This window comes from Babylonia areolata, chromosome 21 (genome assembly GCF_041734735.1).
Source record: "Babylonia areolata isolate BAREFJ2019XMU chromosome 21, ASM4173473v1, whole genome shotgun sequence".
Taxonomy (NCBI): Eukaryota; Metazoa; Mollusca; class Gastropoda; order Neogastropoda; family Buccinidae; genus Babylonia; species Babylonia areolata.
Genome location: NC_134896.1, coordinates 23,866,294 through 23,880,812, shown reverse-complemented (window position 1 = coordinate 23,880,812; position 14,519 = coordinate 23,866,294). Strand labels below are relative to the sequence as shown.

General features: G+C 42.5%; 2 protein-coding genes across 2 annotated transcripts; both read right to left on the bottom strand.

Annotated features, from left to right (window-relative positions):
- Nucleotides 1-5,529: 5,529 nt before the first annotated feature.
- Nucleotides 5,530-9,176, bottom strand: LOC143296291 (uncharacterized). Its single transcript, XM_076608143.1, has 2 exons — nt 8,433-9,176; nt 5,530-7,612 (listed from the first exon to the last, which is right to left on the bottom strand). Exon 1 carries the CDS (start codon nt 8,903-8,905, stop codon nt 8,462-8,464), a length of 444 nt encoding a protein of 147 aa, XP_076464258.1. The 5' UTR covers nt 8,906-9,176; the 3' UTR covers nt 5,530-7,612; nt 8,433-8,461.
- On the bottom strand, nt 5,530-12,554 carry LOC143296290 (uncharacterized). The gene is made up of 2 exons (XM_076608142.1): nt 11,193-12,554; nt 5,530-7,616 (listed from the first exon to the last, which is right to left on the bottom strand). The coding sequence occupies exon 1, from the start codon at nt 12,329-12,331 to the stop codon at nt 11,234-11,236; it is 1,098 nt and encodes a 365-aa protein (XP_076464257.1). The 5' UTR covers nt 12,332-12,554; the 3' UTR covers nt 5,530-7,616; nt 11,193-11,233.
- Between the last annotated feature and the right edge of the window lie 1,965 nt (nt 12,555-14,519).

Sequence of the window (14,519 nt, the reverse complement as noted above, 5' to 3'; positions counted from 1 at the left end):
TCGAAAAGAGAGAGAAACGAAACGAAACGAATTTTTATTTAACGAGGGTAGTGGAGTAAGCACAGCTGCTTTTTTACATCCAGCCCTCAAGGGCCAAGAAAAAAAAAAGGAAAGGCCACACACACACACACACACACACACACACACACACACACACACACACACACACACACACACACAATTACATATGAAAATAAAAGGCATAAATGAAAGTATGTACATTACCTAATTAAGCACGACACGACAGACTATCATTGAAAAGATCAAATCATTAAGGAAAGAAAAAAAAAATAGGAGAGATAGATTGACAGAAAATGGTGCGTGGGTGGAGAGAGAGAAGAGGGGAGAAAAAAAGAAAGAAAGAAAGAGGCACAAACTGGAACATAGAAAGAGAGAGAGACAGAAAAAGACAGAGAGTCAGACACTGAGAGAGAGTAACACAGAAAGAAAGAAAAAAAGAAACAGGGAATAAAAGAACTAAAGAAAGGAAGAAAAGACAGAAATCAAAGCAAAAACAGAATGGAAAGGAGGAAAGAAAGAAAGAAAAAAAAAAGGGGGGGGGGGGTTAAGGAGAGATAGAAAAGAAGAAGAAAAAAGGATGAACTGAAGAAAGACAGAAAGAGAAAAAAAAACCACACACACAAAAACAAAGTAATAATAGCCACAAAAATTAAAGCAGGGGGTCGGTCGGGGGTTGGGGGGTGGGGGTGGGGGAGGAAGGGGAGGCCAATTTCATAAATATACAAGATGTTCCATTGACATAAAGAGGCACACTGTCAAACCGGAACATAAAAACGTGTCACGCGTCCAGTCAGACACACACACACACACTACCCCCCTCCCCTCCCGCCACCACCTGTGAGCAATGAATGGCTAGCTATGTATTTAGCTCAGTGGCCCCCACACCCAAATGCTTCCGGATTTTTTTTTTTTTCCCCCTCCCCGTTTCGTGCAACATGGCCTCTTTTCTGTTTGCTTGCTACTTCATTTCCGGCGTCGGACAAACCAAGGTCTTCTCGGTGATTGCTTTGCCCATGTTTGAAGCATGAACGCTTGCCCACGCGCGCGCGTGAGTGCGGTGTGTGTGTGTGTGTGTCTGTCTGTCTGTGTCTGTCTGTCTGTCTGTTTGTGTGTATGTGCCTATGTCTGTGTATGAGGGGGGTAGAATGAGTGCGGGGAGGCGAAATAGTGCTTTTGTCAAACCAGTTTGCAATATGTGCTTTGATACCCTTTATCTTTGCGTATGGGATGGAGAGTAATAAAACAAAGATAACAATTATGTTTTGATACGACTAGATGGATACATACATACATAGTAGGATTTCACATACATACATACCTAGTAGGATTTCACATACATACATACATACAGAACGTGTTTAATGGGAGTCTTCTCGTGCATGGCCTCCAGTAAAAGCCAGCCAGAACTATGTTGAAACAAAGTAACAGAATGGCCTGACTCAAAGGTTAAGATACCCAGTGACTTCAGTAAAAAAAAAAATAAATAAAAAAATAATAATAATAATAATAATAATAATAATACAAAGGAAAAAAAAGAAAAAACAACAACGTTATAATAATAATAATAATAATGGTATTTATATAGCGCTGGATCTTGTGCAGAAACAAATCAAAGCGCTTTCGCACCAGTCATTCACACGCATGCATAACTCTAAAACTGTAGAAACTAAAGACAAGGAAGGGCAGGCAAGGGAGGCTATTTTGGGAAGAGGTGGGTTTTAAGGCCAGACTTGAAAGAGCTGAGTGTGGAGACTTGACGAAGCGAAAAAGGAAGTTCATTCCTTTATGCATGGAGGGGGTGGGTGCTTGCAAGGCAGTGTACGGTATATATAGGGGATTACCGTTTTCTGTCAGTACCGAGGTATCTGAGAAACCCAAATGGAAACGAAACTTGCAGTCATGTGCGACATACAACTGGTTCTCTCCTTCACATATTTCTAGTAGCCCTGAATTTCTCTTCTTCTTCTCCTTCTTCTTCTTCTTCTTCTTCTTCATTTTTGTGGGGTTTACATCGTCCTCCTACCTTTTCTGTCTGTGTTAATGTTTCGCTTTTGTTTTGTTGTCGTTGTTGTTGTTGTTGTTGTTGTTCGACATCTTTGCAAAGTTATTTCTAAATAAGGAGAAGAATTATTTGTTTAGTTATTGCTTGAACTTTCCTCCACCACTACTATTATGTTGTGTTGGGAACAAAATTATATATACATATACCAATCTCTCATTCCTCTTTCTCTGTCTCAGCCTTCTCTCTCTCTCTCTCTCACACACACACACACACACACACACACACACACAGTGAGAGAGAATACCGTTATCGTCTGCCCCACCACAGTAAATCACGCGAGATAAATAACAGGGGACAGAACTCGAGGAGGGTCATCGTTCTTACTCACGACACAAGATGCGTGTGAACCGGATGACCGCAGGACAAGAGTCACTGCATTTTATCTGAAATCGCAGGTCTGGGCAGCATGGTTTATTTGCACCATTTCCCCTGTCTCACGTGCTGAACTGCAGTCTCCGTCTCACTCTGTTGCACGCGTACATGTTTCTATCAGCGCCATGTGTGTTTAGCGAAGACCGACACAATCAATTGGAAGTTGGCCTGATTGACGCTCTCCTGTAATCTGGTTTGGGGGGACGGGGGGGGGGGGGGGGGGGGGGGACGGATGCATGTGCATGTCACATGGGTCTTGTTTTGGAATCAATGCATGGGTGCGAAGACATTTACGGTTAATCAGTTTGTGCGTTGATTGGCTAGTTGCAGGGCTATTGTGTGCATGCGTGTGTGTGTGTATGTGAGAAGGGGGATTGAAGGAGTGCAGAGAGAGTGCGCGCGTGTGTGTGTGTTTGCGTGCGAGCGCGTGTGTTATTTGTCTAATGAATGGGTGGTTTGTCAGTCAATCAGTCAGTTCGTTAGTTAGTTAGTTAGTCAGTTAGTTAATCTGGTTAATGCTGCTATGGAGATCCAATTATACATTTTGGACATGATTGGGCCCAACATGAGCCAAGTCAAAAGATATAGAGCAGACACATGCAGTGTTGGTCAGGAAATTGGAGAGCAACAGACACTTTGCAATGGTGATCAGAAAATTGGAAAGCAACAGGCACTTGTAATGTTGGTCAGAAATGTGTGTGTGCGTGTACGTTCAGTCTTTTTAGGCCTTTTTATAAATCTGTGCATACATACGCACACACATACTCTCTCTCTCTGTCATTTTCCATAACCCCCCCCCCCCCCCCCATTTACCTCACCATCCCCACCACACCCTGCACTCCCACCTAAACCCTTTTCCTACCTTCCTATCCCCCCCACCTAAACCCTTTTCCTACCTTCCTATCCCCCCCACCTAAACACTTTCCATACCTTCCTCACTATATCCCTCCAGCCCATTCCTTCCCTTCGGTCCACATTCTTTACACAAATAATCAAAAAGGAGACAAACAACACATTTTCCTCCAAAAAACAGAGGAGTAGAAATACTGCTTGAGATCCACACAGAGATCACTCTAACTCACAGCTGAATTTTTATCCATTTTACACTGCAGTGCCACCCAACCAAACTATCAACATCATAATGTCAACTACCAACTTTTGTGTGTTTCATTATTTGATCACTTTTTATTTTCCGACCATTTCTGGTTTATCATCACTTCATAACCCCTTTATTCATTTAATACAGTCTTTTAGCATAAACCAATATGCTATATTTGCCAAAGTTTGTTATTAAGTCGTAAAAAAATGACACAAAAATGATATATTTCCTTGCAAACTACTGCCCTTCGCTTATCACACGTAGGATTCAGTTTCACCTACCTTAATGCTAATATTTAACAATCAACTGACTCATATCCGTTCCCCTCCACCCGCCCACCTTCAGTCTCTCTCTGTTCATCTGAGTTAATTAATGCTCAAGGAATTCTTCATCAGATTCAGAATGCAATCTGTTCGGTTTTGAGGGCAGCATTCTATTGCCTATTTCTCTCTCTCTCTCTGTCCATCTAATTCATCCTTAAAATAAGAATGTGATTTTTTTTTAAATTGTTTTAAATGTTCACACCAAAAACATTACAGTGTAGTATTACATGACCGCTTGGGGACCGCACAGCCGAGTGGATTGAGCATCAGAGTCACTGACGTCTAGTGCCTGGGCCCTTCTGCCTTGATCTCTCTGTCCTTTCTCTTTCTTTACCTCCTATCCCTCTTTTTGGAAGCAATATATAGGTGTATGCATTTTTTTTAAGAGTGTGTGTGTGTGTGCGTGCGTGTGTGTGTGTGTGTGTGTGTGCGCGCGCGCGTGCGTGCATGTATGTGTGTGTGAGTACGTATGGCACTGAATAGTGACCAGCAAGTGTTTAGTGTGCATGGCCCATCAAAACAAAGTAGTGAGATGTCATCACCCTTTCCTCACATAGGTTTTCCTATTCACACTGTCCTCTTCTCATCACTTGACAACGGGCCTATGGTCCGAAACGTCGTGTCAAAACAAAGAGGATTCAACTACCACCCAAAAGGTTTTTATAACTTTAGTTTTTTGTCATTACAGTGTAGTAAATACACAATTACACGTGAAAAACCCCCAAACAACACTTATCAGTGAATGAGAAAAATGATTGAATTGAAAATAAAAAGAGACCTATCATTTAAATTCATTTTAGATAGATAGATAGACGGAGAGGAGTCAGCTCTCTACTCCCCCTGGTTTATGTTCCATATGTGCAGTGATGGCCTAGAGGTAACGCATCCGCCTAGGAAGCGAGAGAATCTGAGCGCGCTGGTTCGACTTCGGAATCACGGCTCAGCCGCCGATATTTTCTCCCCCTCCACTAGACTTTGAGTGGTGGTCTGGACACTAGTCATTCGGATAAAACGATACACCGAGGTCCCGTGTGCAGCATGCACTTAGCGCACGTAAAAGAACCCAAGGCAACAAAAGGGTTGTTCCTGGCAAAATTCTGTAGAAAAATCCACTTCTATAGGAAAAACAAATAAAACTGCACGCAGGAAAAAATACAAAAAAAAATGGGTGGTGCTGTAGTATATAGCGACGCGCTCTCCCTGGGGAGAGCAGCCCGAATTTCACACAGAGAAATCTGTTACGGTAAAAAATACAAATACAAATGATTTTTCTTTCAATGTGTGTGACTGTGTGTGTGCGCGCGCCCAATGTTGTCTTATCTGTGCCGCTAGGCTAAAACCTTGTGTCGCAATCCTACAACAGTTGCGTGTGTGTGTATGTGTGTGTCTGTGTGTGTGTGTGTGTGTGTGTGTGTGTGTGTGTGTGTGTGTACTTGTCTATCTGTGTGAGCTTGCGCGTAGTCTTCTTATCTGTGGATCTTCTCCTTATCTGTGCCGTCTTATCTCGAGTGCGCGGCTCGACTGGGACCATAAATGTTAGGAAGGAGATGCCTTTGTCAGCACACACACACACACACACGGGAGACTACCGAGACGGGGGACTATCGACACGCTCACCTTGCACACCACAACACTAAAAAGAAACCGGAAAGTCGAAGTATATGTAAATTAAAATTTATTCAGGCCGTGGAAAATTCCACATAAGACAACATTCAAAACTTAAGATCTTGACAAAGTAAAATTGGAACAACTGTATGAAAACTACGACTTCATAAATGAATTCTTACATGACAACTGGGGAAAAAAATCAGTGGCATTATTTGCTTTACCAGAAAAATCTGAAGAAAAAAAAAGATTGTTCACTTGCTTAAAAAAAACAAAAACAAAAAAAAACATGCGGTTCTTCAAATTAATTGTATTAACGACTAACAAAAATGTTCCGCTTCTGCTCGTTGTTGAAAAATGGGAGATGACTAAATGCATCGATCAACACTATTGTGATCCAGAGGTTCGCTGCACACATTTGTAATTGCTCTGAGCTGTTTAAGGTGTCTGGCCACTTTGGAACTCTTCAAAAAACAAAAAAAAAGTGTGTGTGTGTGTGTGTGTGTGTGCGCGAAATTGTGTGTGCGTGTGTGTGTGTGTGTGTTAAAACGAAACTATTGACTGTGCATTGTACATGTATTGTAGATTATTCTGCTAGGTGGAAGAAGAAAGGAGGAGGAGGAGGAAGAAACAAAAATCACAAAGTTTACTCACTTGTGATTTTTTTTTTTTTTTAATCCGTGCTCAAAACCTGAACAGAACAGGAAAGTTTTCTTTCCTTCAGCAATCAAGCTTGTAATTCTTTTTATTCTCGACGATTCCTTCTTTAACGAACATAAATGTCAACTGCTTATTTGGATTTCCATTGTGGGATTCCAGTTGTGTGTTCCGATCGCACACTTACGACAAGCAAAACGCCAGGTTCGTGATCGAATATCTGCCACCCAGTTAGGTTTTTTTATATAGATTTTCCCCCCTTGTGGTCCATGATCAATATTATAATCTCAACAATGATATATAACAGTGAACGTATACATGTCGAACTTCCACAAACGCGCTTACAACAGGAGTAATAAATATTCAAAGGAATCATAACAACAGGAGTGATAAATATTCAGACAGATCATAACGGAAGAGGTAATAAATATGTTGATATATCATACAGTCGAATGGCAGCAAGCAACTGGAAACTACAGCTGTATTATATATTATCTAGATCTTGCCATGGGCACACCGGTCATCAGTACGAATGAAGTCGCCCAGAGAAAACGAAATGTTCTGAAGGTGTCTGTGTCCCCATGTTCATCCCACGCTGACACGAACTAGCACAGTGTTCCGGTGGGGTTTAATTTCCTGTTGATTCCCCCCATTACACACACACACACACACACACACACACACACACATCCACCCTCCCTTCAACCAGTGTGTGTGTGCGTGTGCGTGTGTGTGTGTGTGTGCTCCTGTCTGGGGGGTGGAGGGGGGGGGGCTCATGTTTACTAGTCTGACTGGAAGAATGGTTGGTAGGATAATCGGTTGTAGCATTAAACCTAGTGTCTTCCAATTTCATGGGTTGTTCATCTTTTCTTCTCCCAGACACGCCTTTTTCCCATAATGTCTTGTTCGTGTTTCTTTCAGATAACTGTGTCCATCCAGAGTTCGGAAAAGCGATTCTAACATATCCACACAGTTCTGCTAGTCAAAATTCTGGGTTACTAGCGTCTAGGGTTTTATGAGGCTACCAAGTGTTCAAGCACTTCTGTTGGAAACGATGTGGGACAACTTCCGTTCGTATCCAGTGTTCTATCACGTGATGAATACGGTTCGTATGGTTCTGATGGAACCCAGACGTTCCGAAAGATCCATCGAACGTTGAATATAGAAACTCGAAGCAGTCGTCCACGAACAAGAGAACACGGAAACAAATAAATAAGTGGAATCAAATAGTCACAGAGAAAGTGAAGAAAAAAAAATGTTGGAGCAGCGTGTTTGGTTCCATAAGACGAATCACTGTTCATGGTGTTGCTTAGGACAGGTAGTGGGGTACTTCTAGAGGTGTCCTGGGTTGTAGGAGAGAAGCTGGTGTAAGTCTGCTGGACGGGGTGGGTTCCCGGGTACTCAGTTCTGGTGCTGTGGTGATGATCAACGCCTCAGGGCTGAGACAGCTTGAGCAACTGTTTGATGGGGTGTCTGTCTGCAACAAGCACCAGTAACACACAACTTGGAAAATGATTTGGGTAGACAGAAGGGAACTGACGAGCAAACAGATAGATAGATAGATAGATAGATAGATAGATTGATAGATAGATTGATAGATAGATAATTAGATAGATAGACAGGCTGACAGACAAGAAAAAGATGTGTTGCGAAAACGGTTCTTGCTCATTTAGGGGGAAGTGCTCTAGACAAACAGACAGGCAGACCCACAGGTGATGTGAAAAAGGTCCCTGTCCAATCAGGGGGAGATGCTCTTTGCTTTAAACAAGGACGCTTCTCTCCAAATGGCAGACAGGAGTAGGTCACAAACCTGTTGATTTCTTCACGAAGCGAAACAGATGTCGCTCACTGTACCCTGTACGTTGCCCTGTCCTGTGGAGGCACAGATGGCTTTCAGATCAGAATTCAACACCCTTTACCACCTCTCCCCTTCTCTCTTTTCGCAAGTTTGACTTTTCATGTTCATCACTCACCGGAGAGTTTAACATTTATTACCTCCCTTGCTCTTTTTCGTAAGTTTGTCTTTTTATGTGCAAGATATGTTGCTCACTGAAAAATTTAACACGCATTACTCGTTTCCTCATTTTCACAACTTAGTCGAATTCATAGACAGCACAAATATACCTGCGACATAATTCACAAAAATCAATACTTTAAGATTAAGTAGGTATACTCTCAGCAGAGATAAATATCACATCAAAATAAACAAAAGGTGTTTGCGTTTGCGCAGCAGACAACAAAGGTCAAGGCAATGACAGATCTCTCTCTTGACCCAGATATAAGTCTTGCTCACCATAGTCAGAGATGACATGGTCACCAGAACTACGCATCACCCAGAATCGCCTCTCCCGCATCTTCCAACGTGTCCCCGAGATTCGCCAAACGTTCTTCAACGGCCTCCAAATGATCGTCACCATCGCCCGCCTCCCTGACATCACCATCTGGTGTGAACAGATCTTCCACAACATCGTCGTCAACAACTGGATCGTCCTTATCCACCGTCTTCGTGTCTTTGTCTTCCGCTTCCAGAAGGTCCTCGAGATCATCCTGGCTCAGGATCAGGTTGTCCTCACCCATCTCCATCAGCTGCTCCGCGGCCTCTTCGGCGTTCTCCAGAATGGTTTCTGCCGCCTCTTTGACCACCTCGACCATGGACTCATCGAAGGGCATGAAAGGGTTGGCTGAGGGAGGTGGAGAGAGAGTGGCGCCCTGAGAGAGGGATGTGTGTGACACTGCCAAGATGAACAACACCAACACTTTCGCCATTGTATAAACAAAAAAAAACCTTCCTGTCTTCGAAGTACACCACCACAAGACGCAAGGAAATGTTCCAAAGTAAAGAAAAGAAGGGGGAAAGTTCTTTGGTAGTAGTGAATCACTTGATACCTATCAGAGTGGATCTCAACAGTGACTATATAAGTTACGCTTTTTCCTGCAGCGAATGTTTTGATATTCGCGATCTCTGCTTTTATATCAGCTGTCTCGGTCCAGTGATCCCAGACGAGAGAGCAGAGAGAATGAGGGAGTGGGGGTAGTGGAGGAGGAGCAGGAAGAGGGGACAACGAATCCTAAGTGTTGTGGAAGGTAAACAAGTTGCTTATGAATAGTATTTTAATACGTGGCAGGAACGCAAGCCTGTTTTTAAGTGTTATATATGACGTTCCTCGCCCATCCCCTTGTCGCGTCAGGTATGAGAATTAATTAGTTTGTTTGTGTGGAGGAACCAAAAAGGAGTGACCCATAGCCCCAGATTTGCTCAACAGTCTCTGCGATGGCGGTGAATGCGTGGGTAAGTGTGTGTGTGTGTGTTGCATCTGTGCCTGCGAGACAGACAGAGAAGAGGGAGGGGAGGGAGGAGGTGGGAGGAGCTCAGAGCTGTCAGACCAGAGAACAAATGATGACAGCACGTCAAGTCCGTGACAACGAACAACTGCAACCACGCACGAGCGGTTTGTAAACGAGTTGAGTTTATTTGTGGATATATGAGATTTTTTGTTTTGTTTTGTTTTCAGCTACTGCAGTCAACGAAGCACACTTTCTCTTTCTTTTACTCTTTTTTTTTTTTTTTTTTTTTTTTTAGTTCTTCATACACTCCAATGTCTTGTATGTTTTCGTATTCATAGACAATATTTCTTTGTATCACTTTTAATGTTTGATGAATGTTTCTAGGTGTTTTTTCGTTGTAGTTTTTGTTGTTGTTGTTGTCTTTTTTGTTTGTTTGTTTGGGTTTTTTTTGTTTTGGGGGTTGTTGTTTTTTTGTTGTTTGTTTGCTTGTGTGTGTGTGTGTGTGTGTCGTTGTCTCGCGCACTTAGTCCATCCTCATCCGTAGCCAGTTCTCACACCCACCCCACCCTCACCTAGTTGTACGAGTTACCTGTGAGTTTAAATAATTCCATGACTGTACGATTGATCGCATTGTTGACATTCGAATGAATGGCCCAGGAGAACAATAGCAAAATCTAAGACGAACACACGTTGGAAAACAAAGTAATAACAGCGACAACGAAAACAAATATGTTTCAACGGAGTATATATCCAAACCTTCTGTTTTGTTGTCATTTGTGTTCGTTGGTCCTTGAGTATATAGCTTAAACAAAACGTTTTGTTTTCTTTTTTCTTTTTTTGAAGATTTGATTCCATAGCTTAAACAAAGAGTTTTATTTTCTTTCTTTTTTTTCAAAGTTTTGATTTGGTTTTTAGGTTGTTTTTTGTTGTTGTTGTTGTTGTTGTTGTTTGATACAGAAAACAATATAATCAATCTTCCCGTGTAAATCATTAAATCTTCCCTCCTGTGTTTTGATATTCCCATGTTACTTTTGTGTTTCATAATACCTTTGACTATTCAAATAAATAAGATAGTTAAGCATAGAGAAATTGAATTTAATGCAGCACCTAGCGCATATGAGGGTACCATAGACAGGAAGATAGTTCTCCATGACAATATTGTTTTGAAACAAAACATGAAGATAGTTGTCCATGACAATATTGTTTTGAAACAAAACATGAAGATAGTTGTCCATGACAATGCTCTTTTGGAAAAAAAAAAAAAAAAAACACCATGAAGATAGTTGTCCATGACAATATTGTTTTGAAACAAAACATGAAGATAGTTGTCCATGACAATATTGTTTTGAAACATTAAATGTAAACTAATAAATTAAAACAGAAAAAGGAGGGTGGGGCTGTCGAATGATTGTGGTGACGCACTCTCCCCCTGGAAAGCAGCTAGAATTTGACGCAGAGGCTGAAATGTGATACAATACAATAATACAGCACAATACAATTAGAATATTTTATGGTTCAGTATAGATTCCCACACCTTTCCATAAACTGAAAGAACCAAACTTTGCAGATCGCCTGTACTTGGTTTGTTTGTTTTTTCTGGGGAGGGGGAGGGGATAGGGGAGCGGGGGGGAGAGGGGGCGGGGGGGGGGGGGTGTTGCTGTTGTTATTGGTGATGTTGTGTGTGTGTGTGTGTGTGTGTGTGTGTGTGTGTGTTTCAGATAACGAATACACCACAAATTTGAAACGTTCGAAAAGAATGTCAACTTACCAAGTTTTCGCTTGTATAGGTTTCCGTCGGTGACCAGCGAATCACGATTCAGTCGAACCATTCACATCATCTCCTCCATTGGCCTCGACCGCATCTTCCACGGCGTCTACAACATTCTCCATGACGTCTTCAACCTTTTCCATGACGTCGTCAACATTTTCCATGACGTCGTCAACAATTTCCGTGACGTCGTCAGCATTTTCTGTGACGTCTTCAACATCTTCCATGGCGTCGTCAACATTTTCTGTGCCAACGTCAACCTTTTCCGTGACGTCTTCATGATTTTCCATGGTGTCGTCAACATTTTCCATGACGTCTTCCACCTTTCCCATGACGTCGTCAACATTTTCCATGGCATCGTCAACATTATGTATGACATTATCAGTATTCTCTACAACATCGTCTGTATTCTCCATGACATTTTCCATGGCGTCGTCAACATTTTCCATGACGTCGTCAACAATTTCCGTGATGTCGTCAGCATTTTCTGTGACGTCTTCAACATCTTCCATGACGTCGTCAACATTTTCTGTGCCATCGTCAACCTTTTCCGTGACGTCTTCATGACTTTCCATGGTGTCGTCAACATTTTCCATGACATCTTCAACCTTTTCCATGAGGTCGTCAACATTTTCCATGGCATCGTCAACATTCTGTATGACATTATCAGCATTCTCTACAACATCGTCTGTATTCTCCATGACATTTTCCGTGGCATCGTTAATATTTTCCACCGCATCATCTATCTTTTCAATGAAATCAGAAGGCCCTGAGACGCCCTCAGTATCACTCGTCTCTTTTGGTTCATTGTCATCATATCCTTCAGCATCAGATCCTTTCTCTATCGCCATCTCGTCCAGGTCTTCGGCAGCTTCCTCAGCCTGATCCAAAAGCTCGTCCAGGGTTTCATCCATCATGTCAACAACTTCTTCTGTCGCTTCTTCAGCTGCCTCTTTCATTTCTTCGGCGACTTCTTCAGCATTTTCCAGAATGGTTTCTATAACGTTTGCCGCTTGGGTTCCAGAGTTTTCATCGTCCAGCGAAGGTCTGGTATTTGTCGCCAGTGGGAGTGTGAATCCTATGCTGAACGACCATTGTGAAACAGCTATGAAGGACAAGAACAAGAGAAGTTTCGCCATGGCTTGCTGACGGTCTAACCTCTTCACACTGTTTATGAGGGGAATATTATCAAGAAAGTTTCGTCAAAGTCTTTTCGAATACTTTATCCTGTGAAGCTCAAACAGTGATGAAAATTACCGAGAGAGAAGAGATCGACAATTTTTCTATGGGTATGTTCAGTCTACTTAAACTCTTTCTCTTTCCCCCTGCAGTGAAAACGTCGACGGTTTTTCACGAAAGAAGCTTTCTGTGTTTTGCAAGGAAATGCGTCGTCGTCTTAAGTAATAATGCAGTTCCGGATAGTGTCAAGGGGTATGGAAGATAAATGACCTCTGATTCACACATGGCAGAGAAATTAATCGTATCAAAGCAAGACATTAACTATAGCAGTGTGGGTGTCGTTTTGTTTTGTTTCTTTGTTGGACGTATTTCTAAATACCAGTAGTTCATCCCTTCCACTCCCATTTTCATATATTCTGACGTTTCGGATTTTCTATTTCAGTTTTTAAACAGATAGCAAAGCTTTAATGAGCATGTTCTCCCAGAAAAAATCCTTGAAAACGTGTCTTACCTGTTCTGTGTGTGAAACGTGCGCGTGAATCATTAAAATGTCTTTTTCTCCTTCACCAACGTGAAGGTCCAAGGTTGCACAGTCAGTTCAGTCCTGATGATGAATTTTGCTGCCATTTTTTTCGCCATGCTGATCTTGGCAATATTATTAGTCATTTCCGTTAGGAGCGGTGTAGAGATATAAAAAGATATATATCTATTCTGGGTGGAGAAGAATGGGTTTCAAGGTGGTGGGAAGATGTTATTCACCTTATATCTTTCTGTCATCGTTTGACTGTTACGTATTGTGGAACAAAACGTGGTTACCTTTTTAATGTGTCTGTCTATGCCTTTTCCTGTGTCTGAGTTTTTGCGTGAACGTGTGTGGGGGGAGGGGTAGGAGGGGGGTCGAGGGGAGAGGGGCTTGCGTGTACGTCATTTTGTGCGCATCTGTGCAGAAAGTTAATCCGTAGAAAAACAATCATAATAATATGTAAATTGAAGGACAAAAGGTTAGCGAATGTAGATCTTCTTACGTCATATCCTACCGTAGTGACGTTTTAAATGACTTCACACAGCACACAACACGTGTGGGACGTGTTGCCGTGACAAGGATAATGAATTACCTACGTCACCCTGTCACTGAGTGAATCGTCAGTCACAGTACTGCCCAACATCTTACAGCGTGAAACTTTGGGGGCGGGCGGCCGGAGAGGGGAGTGTACGTGCATATCTCAAGGTGAACCCCTCCCCCTCCCCCCAAAAAAAATGAAAAGAAAAGAGAAAGGAAGGGAAAAACACGCATGTCTCATCTTACAAGATGTATGCAGTCCGACCGAGATTTGCGGATATGACTGTGATTGAAGACCTATGCACCGTTCTCAGTGGCCAGAGCAGCAACTCAGCTGTGTTCGCAGCGACAATGTAGGTATCCCGCTCTCGCCCATTCTTTCAAGTCTGACGAAAATCAAACAGAGCGTCTGGTCATTCGGATGGGACGATAAACCGAAGTCCCGTGTGCACCACGTACCTCGCGCACTGAAAAAGAACACATGGCAACGAGTGTGTTGTCCTCTGGCAACACTCTGCAGAAGAAATCCACTCTTGATAGGTGCACAAATGTATAAGCGTGCACTCGAGGCCTGACTAAGCGCGTTGGGTTATGCTGCTGGTCAGGCATCTGCCTAGCAGATGTGGTGTAGCGTATATGGATTTGTCCGAATGCAGTAACGCATCCTTGAGCTACTGATACTGATACTGATACTGTCTAGATATCGCAAATAATCATCAGGCCCCTTTTCTTGTCAATAGGTAGGGGAATTTCTGGTGAAATCACGAACGGGTTGCTGCTGCTACTGGTTGTGGGTGCTCTGCTGCTGCATGTATAATGATTTTGTGATGCTTTTTGACTCACTTGTGTAAACAGAGTGAGTCTATGTTTTAACCCGGTGTTCGGTTGTCTGTGTGTGTGTGTGTGCGCGCGCGTGTGTGTGTGTGAGTGTGTGTGTCTGTGTGTCCGTGGTAAACTTTAACACTGACATTTTCTCTGCAAATACTTTGTCAGTTGACACCAAATTAGGCATAAAAATAGGAAAAATTCAGTTCTTTCCAGTCATCTTGTTTAAAACAATATTGCACCTCTGGGATGGGCACAAAAAA

Excerpts from the sequence above, each read along its gene's own strand:
- LOC143296291 (XM_076608143.1), bottom strand. The coding sequence starts at position 8,905 with ATGGCGAAAGTGTTGGTGTTGTTCATCTTGGCAGTGTCACACACATCC.
- LOC143296290 (XM_076608142.1), bottom strand. The coding sequence starts at position 12,331 with ATGGCGAAACTTCTCTTGTTCTTGTCCTTCATAGCTGTTTCACAATGG.